Source organism: Pygoscelis adeliae, unplaced genomic scaffold, assembly GCF_000699105.1.
Source record: "Pygoscelis adeliae isolate BGI_AS28 unplaced genomic scaffold, ASM69910v1 Scaffold24, whole genome shotgun sequence".
In the NCBI taxonomy this organism is placed as follows: domain Eukaryota; kingdom Metazoa; phylum Chordata; class Aves; order Sphenisciformes; family Spheniscidae; genus Pygoscelis; species Pygoscelis adeliae.
In genome coordinates this window covers 437,718-445,473 of record NW_008824806.1, presented here as the reverse complement: position 1 = coordinate 445,473, position 7,756 = coordinate 437,718, and the positions used below count along the sequence as shown (strand labels likewise).

At 40.9% G+C, this 7,756-nt stretch overlaps 2 protein-coding genes across 2 annotated transcripts in view; both read right to left on the bottom strand.

The window, feature by feature from the left end:
• WNT2 (wingless-type MMTV integration site family member 2) overlaps positions 1-231 on the bottom strand; it is a 19,290-nt gene extending 19,059 nt beyond the window's left edge. The window contains exon 1 of the mRNA XM_009324105.1: positions 152-231. Within this exon, the coding sequence (XP_009322380.1) occupies positions 152-231 (80 nt within the window). The remainder of the gene's footprint in view (positions 1-151) is intronic.
• Positions 232-6,572: 6,341 nt separating this feature from the next.
• ASZ1 (ankyrin repeat, SAM and basic leucine zipper domain containing 1) overlaps positions 6,573-7,756 on the bottom strand; it is a gene marked incomplete at its 5' end in the record, with an annotated part of 41,764 nt that continues 40,580 nt past the window's right edge. The window contains one exon of the mRNA XM_009324104.1: positions 6,573-6,719. Coding sequence (XP_009322379.1) covers positions 6,573-6,719 — 147 coding nt within the window. The remainder of the gene's footprint in view (positions 6,720-7,756) is intronic.

Genomic DNA, 7,756 nt, shown 5'->3' with positions numbered 1-7,756 from the left:
CCCGCCATTGGCCCCGACCCCCGCCCAGACCCGATGCCCTGCCCTTGTATCCACGCGTGGGGAAAACACGCTCTCTCGCTGCTAAACGTATGGGTGAAGTGCCCCGCTGTGCCTCAGCCCGCGGCGCGGCAGGCCTCGCCCCATCGCATACCCTCTTTTCCCCTCCTGTCCTTCTTGCGTGTCCTTAATCCATTCTTTCTTCTTCACCTGTGCAGCATTCGCTCCCATCATCTCGCCCTCACCTTACGCCACCTCTTCGCCGTGGAGGTCTCCTCTCTCCCTGTCCTCCCAGTGCAATGAGAACTTCTCCACCTCCAGACTGAAGAACCTTTCCGCTCTTCAACTCCCCATTCACTCTTCCCGCTGCTGTTATCGACAGCTTCTTTAACCATCACAAAAGCACAACCAAAGCACACCAGCTGAACGGTTCCAGTAAGTCAACTTCATCAGCCACATCTCACCCACAACAAACGCAGTCAGGCTAGTGCCACAGAAGTCAGCAGCTGCCCTCGAACTCCAAGCAGTAAGGAAAGCTGTCCTGTCCTTTCACATTGGCACTTTTCCAGGACCAGCTGGACCAGTTTCACCCACTTCTCAATTTAACCTTAAAAAAACCCCAAAACCCAAACACCCCCACAAAAACCAACCAACCCACACCCGACCCCCCCCACCCCTGGTATCAGAAAAGCTTTCGGCTGCAGAGACTTTGGGTTAAGGGCTATTGAAGCTTGGAGCACATTACTGCTCCTCCAGCAGTACTACTTGCCCAGAGGCAACTACAGTTCCAGTTACTAACTCCAGCAGGTCTTAAAAGCAACAGATGAGCATTCAATATCTATTTGATAAAGTATTATCAGTGTGAAAAAACACACTCCGATTTTCAGCTGCTGGCCAACTTCAGTTTCTGAAGTTTAAGAGATACACCTTGGATCAAGTAGCAGGAGAGAGAAACACCAGCAAATTCCAGCAGCATTTTAGACCCCTCTGAGCAGAGGCCACCAGCCTTCTCAGGTGTGCAGTAAGAAGTTTGCCCATTTGGTTTTTCTGAGATACCCATCTGTATTAACAGGACCTCCTCTACCTGTGGCAACCGCACCAGTGGCTCATGAATGTTGTCCCCTTCCTCTCCAGAAGAGTCATTTACCACATTTGCATTCCAGCTTTACTGCTGTCCAGATTCCTTCTCCAAGCACGGCACTCTGTGCTGGCCTTACATAAATTCACCTTGGATACATTTCTCTCTGTTAACCACTCTCTCTTGTTATACAGAATGACAGACTGGGCAAGGTTGGAAGGGGCCCTGGGGGACCTCTTCCAGTCCAACCCCCTGCTCAGAGCAGGGTCAGTCAGCAGGTTGCTCAGGGATGTGTCCAGTTTTGAGTACCTCCAAGGACAGAAACACTACAACCACTCTGGGCAACCTGCTCCAGTGTCTGACCCGAGATCAATTTTTTCCCCCTCATGTTTAAATGGAATTTCCTGCATTTCAGTTTGTGCCCATAGCCTCTTGGCCTGCCCCTGGGTACCACTGAGAAGATCCTGGCGTATTTATACATGCGGATAAGATGCCCCAGAGCCTTCTCTTCTCCAGGCTGAACAATCCCTGCTCTCTCAGCCTCTCCATGCCACGTAGCTCATGTGCTCCAAGCCCTTCAGCATCTTCATGGCTCTTCACTGGACTCACTCCAGTATGTCCACGTCCCTCTCGTACTGGGGAGCCCAGAGCTGGACCCAGCATTCCAGCTGTAGCCTCCCCAGTGCTGAGGAGAGGAGAAGGATCACACCCTTGACCTGCAGGTGATGCAGTGCTGCTCCTGATGCAGCCCTGGAGAGGCCTTCGGCCCTCCGTGCCGCAGGAGCAGGCTGGACTTACAAAGCTGTATGTGCCTCCGACGAGTATGATGCACACAGTTTCTCATCCAGTCAAGAAATCATGCCATGTGCAATACAGATAACAGCGGAGCAGCCAGGAACACTGAAAGCCCAGTTCTTTGAATACATATCTTATGAAATTGAGCTGAGGTTTTTCAATACAATAGTGAAAATAATGTAGTTAAACCTGTATTTCTACATTCAAATAAAGACTGTTTTCAGAAAAGCTGAAGGCATGGAAGGCTCATCTGAGAAGAACAATTATTAAGAAAAAAACCCCACCAAACCCTTAAGTAGAAGGCATCTTCCCGTATGTATCACAGTCAGTAGCACAGCTTAAAAGAGAAAGAACAGAAAATCCTTCCCACAGGGATCCCACTTCCAGGGACTATGGCTCTTCATTACACGAAACTACGCCACTTGAATCAGGATAAAAACTAAAAGTAAGTTAACAGCTATTAAAGCTGTTAAGGATACACATCACATTATTCATTTAATACCAGTAATAGCTCATTTCATACCTCACCGCTTATCATTTCTGGTCTGTAAAATACAGAGCCCCATTACCTGGAAATTCCTATTTCTAGAATAGGGAGATTTCCAAATATACATTTCCCCCATGCCTCCAGAACAAAGAAATGACAGTAAAAGTCTTTAAAAGCAGAAACCTGCAGTTACGATACCTGCTAGACCTTCAAGCTTTTTATCTGTGCAAAAAAGTTTATCTCCCGTATGAATACCAAAATGGACCGCAAGGAAGCAGACAACTAACATGGACAAGCTATGGATCACTTAGTCGCCCTTTCGTGATGCAGGGTAAGATGAATTTATTCAACTTATTCCGAAAGAGACTTGTTTAGCAAGGCTGAAGACTCAAAATCTTCCATCACATAGGGCCCAAAGCAACATTTGTAGTACTTGACTAGTAACACAGCAGCTTTGTTTGGGAAAGACGACCTGTAACTTTTGCAGAACTGCTGGAACAGAGAAGGCAAATGCAAGCAAACGCCTACTTACACACATGAGCAAGTTACAGCTTTGGGGAACACCTGAAGGGGTTCAAAGATGGCAAGAGGAAAAAGAATAAACTGCACAGCTCAAGCTTAAGTCTTGCCCCCAACAAGGCAGTTGGATGACGAAGAAAAACCAAACACAGCACTTCTCTAAGTCAGTGGACAAGGTAATAAAAAAGCTCACTCTTTCTCAATTTAAGAATGCACATACCCAAAATTACTGTCTGCTATTTGCAACTGGTACCCAACAAGAATAACTGGGCAATGCCTTATGACAGACCAGGTACTCCACAAGTCAAATTTAAAGAGCGGGGCAAATCCCAAAGCCCAGGAGGAGACACAACACACACAATCTACAGTTTATTTTGGGCAGGACAAATTAGAAATAAAGATTCTTTAGGCTCTTTCAGATCTCCACGGGATCACCCAAGGCCCTAATTTTACATAACAGTCTAAAGATTCAGAAAAGGCCATTGCATGAATATTCATCCGTATGAAGAGAAGTTAGGTATCCAATGGTATTGCAAGTAGGAACCTCGCTGCATCTTTAAGCAACTATGTATCTGCAGGATACACAGTTGGATTGGCCCCAGGTCCAATCCACTCAATCCTCCCGCACCTCAATTTGCACTACAGTAAGAGGAGAACAATACCTCACGGGGCTGTGCAGCTTACCTGCTCAATGCATGCAAAGCTCTTTAGCGTTCTCCTCCAATCTCCTCATAGATGTGCAAATCATTGTATTCTTACTGTTCTGGGATAATGACTTTAATTTGATGACTTACAGAAGGAGGCCTCTCAGCAGGGACATTTTCATCTGAAGGCTCCCTTACCGGGTGCTGGTGGGGGTGAGAATTTTGACAGCGTAGCTCAGGGGACAGATGTTGAAGGAATCTCTTTCTTTGCTTCCTGCCCTATCACAACCAGATTGTGATACCTTCTCAAACCAAGAATTTGAAAGAGGCGCTGGAACAACATGAAAGTGAATAAAGGACCTTGAAATTCATCGTTTAAGCCCACGTTTGGAATCTGAAAATAGACATTTTTTTATGATACAGTAGGTTAAAATAATCTTTTGTTTATTTGGCTCTTAACTCACGCAACATAGTTCGTGACCAATCAATTAACGGGATGGTTCAGAATGGTTATTCCAAGACCCTTGCTTCTCCTGTGTGGTTTATGCCATTTTGAACAGTATTCTTCAACAGTGCACCCTGCTAAGGATGCTGCTGGCAGAAAGGCTATGTTTAACCCAAATGCTGTTCACGTGTGTTTGCAATCGTGATTATAAGCACCTGAAATAAGTGATCCATGAGATAACTTAGCAGGATCAGCTTCTCCCAAACGTGTTTTGGAGGTCAGCTCCAAGTGTTCAGAATTTTGACTCATTTCTGCAAAGAATGTTTTATTGTAACTCTCAAACTAGAAAACACTTATCAGCAAGTATCATGCATTATTTTTTCCCTCATGGGTATTTTACACTGATGGCATCATTCACATTGTTATACCTATAATTTAGTTAAATACTGATAAAACTATTTTCTGGAGCAGATTTCCTATTCAACTGCAAGACCTTCAAGGTTAGCTTAAAAGGCCTCCATACAAGTGGATCTTTTCTTCAAATTCGTGGAAAAAGATAATTTAAATTTTTAGTTACTGTTTCAAATGACAAGATCTACTAGTGGTAGGAAATGCATCTCTTGAAATGGAAGCTACTTTCAGTGTCCTTTGAGGTGGCTTTGTTATGCAAATTCCCACTGAGGTGGAGAAGTAAGGAATAGTGAGGCTAAGTAACAGAACCTTTTCAAGGGCAGTATCACAGAAATCTTACTAGCGGTTGAAATAATTCCACTTAACTACAGTGAAAGTACATGTTGGAAACATAGTATGAACAAAATGCCTGCCCACCTTCCCACTCCCCCCAAAAAAGAGAAAAAAATAAAGAACAAAAAAAGGAAAAAGCCCCTCACCCAACAGAAAAACCCAAAAGATGTTACATGTCAAAGTTCTAGTAATACTTATGAGCCATCCCATCACTGGGAACTGCATTTGAATTGTATTTTGAGCTAATTAGAGAAGGAGTGTTGTGTACATATAAGGTTCCATGTGTATGACAAGCAGTTAAAACTGCACTTTACAGATTTTTGTATTTCCACAGGTTTTTCCATTTCCATGGATTCTTCCTTTTGTGATATGCATCTTGTTAGTTCAGGATTAATTATAAAGTCATATCAAGAAACAGGTAACTTTTTTAAATACTTCCTTTTCTATACTTTGCTGGTGCAAGTCAGTATGCTGATAGTATGTGCACTTCTCCACTTCTGCTGGTAGGTGGTGGTGGTGGGGAATACAGCTTATCCCCTCTGACCCCAAAGTTGGGAACAGAATGGAAAAAAAGCCAACTTATGTTGTGTTTGCCTCTGGCCTCATCACTCTGTAGGATGTTCCTTGCATTGCAGGAGAAACCTGGGAGGAAAGGAGGTAAAACAATTGCAGGAACAAGGGAACATACTAACACCCAAGGTAGTTTTCCAAAACAAAAAGCAGAGAACAACCGTGACAGCAATTGGAGTAGCGCTCAGGTTTTTATCTTCTCATTACTAGTCTCTGGAGGGAACACCAAAGATTAAGACTCCACACAACATCTCTGAAAACAGAGGAGAACTAAAGCATGACACATCCATTGAGGCTTACGTTATTTTAGACCTTGATATCTACCTTGATAGAAGAAGGTCCCTTCAGAAATATTCAGCATTTTTACAGATGTTTATTGAAGTTTGCAGAAACATAACTGATTTGAATTAACTTATACCAATTCCCTTTTTTTCAACATAGCTGGTTTGGTAACCAGATGAAAAACAGGTATTAATGTTTCACTGCAGAATTACAAACACCTTTTTAAGTGGACAAAATATTAAGAAAAAATTACTCTAAGCATGAAGCTGTTGTAATGAAAGACCAGACCAAGAAAAACCACGCTGCTATGCCTTTTAAGTTGCTTGCATTCTTATAGCAAAGGACTGCTATAATCCTTTTAATAGATGTGACGAAACTCTTAATAGAAGTATCCCTGAGGAAACAGATTTCAGGCATAATTTGACTATCATAGTTCGGTGGGAAATGACTTTTCAGGCAATCTGTAACAAGATTGCCACAGTCCTGTGATTGTGACAGAGAATAAAAAGTACACCTCACTGGGAAGTTTTTCATACGATAGATTCATATGAAAAACTTTAAGAGAAAAGATCTTTACCAACATAAAATTGCATGAGATACTTAAAATATTTTAAACCCTCCCAACCCCCAAAACACATCTGCATCATAATTTTAAATACAAACATGTGACAGAATTATTTGCTTATGTTCACCTCTGAGCAACAGCTAAAGGTAAAATGAAACTAGTAATTAGTAAGCAATAATTGCAGCTTTATGCCAAAAAAGAAAAGATCTTAGACCTACAGTCTATTCAAAAATAATTTTGAAAATAAAACCCTAAGATATATTTAAGTAACAGTTTTAATTTTTAATAACTTTATTTCTAGATCAAAGTACTTACTGGATGCAAATACTACAGATATGATGAGAAACTACACAAATTTTCACATGACTTCAGCTCAGCTGCATATACTGAACAGAAGCATAATGTGACTAAGTTTTCCAAAAGTATTCATAGCACTAAAATTAAAGTCAGGTTTTCTTTACCACTAACTTAGTTATAAAGAAGAAAAAAACAAATCCAAGTAATGTTACCGCTCCCATTTTTACTAATCTTTTTTCCAAGGTGGGTGCTTTTCCTGGCAGTTTCACTCGGCTGGGGTCATTCTTCTGTTCATGCTGAGGCAGATGTTAAGTTCATGTAAAAAGTGCAACAAAGAAAAAAAAAAATTACTGTGAAAGCTTCTTAAGTATGTGATAAAGTACCCAGTCCTAAGAATCTGCATGCATCTAGGATTGATATTATTTTTTTCTCACTGTCTCTGCCCTACTTCAATTGAAATAAATGTGTGCAAACCTTTACCTGATCTGATGCTCAATCATTCTGCAATATCTGATTAGAAATATGTAATATATATAATACATATATTATACATAAAATACATAATTAGAAAAACAAACTGTTCATTTACAAACTTAATTTCTCAGGAGTAAAACACACTGCTAATAGATGCTACAAAACTCTAATAACAAATCATTTAAACTCCAATTGTCAAATATTTTAACCAGAACTTTTGCCATTTAATTACTAAAACAACTGTTTATTAAAACAGCACATTAATTTCAAGGAAGTCTAATCTGTTACATATTTAAAGGGAGTGGAAAGTACCTTACAAGTGCCTGCTCAAATACGTGTTGAAGCCGAGTGGAGCCTTGTCATGAAGTGCAGCAGGGTTAGGTTCCAATTCCCTATCTTAGTTTATAATGCTTGGAAGGCCATCTCATTTACCGTGCTTTCAAAAATTATATGCTACAGACATAACATGTACTGCTGGCAAAGTCTTGTAATGACTAAGCTTAGCAAACAGTACTGAAGATTTTAAGGGAATTTATACAAACTTATTATCTAAAAGGTTTAACTGTTTCACTTAAATTGGCACTTGTCATAATAACCATTTCAGTGCTCTACTCATTCAAGAGTGCCCCACCATAAATTAAGAAGCACAAAAAAGTTTCGTATTAAAGTCTTCATCAGTGAAATTCATAAAACACTACAGTATTTCAATAGAACAGGAATTACATTTTTGAAGTAATTAGAAGGCTAGAATATAACACCTCTGTTTAACACTGGGTACAGAGCCACCGTGCTTCATCTTGACAGCTATAAAACCTTAAGTACAGATGAGAGCAAAGTCAAGTGGCACCTAACTCAGATC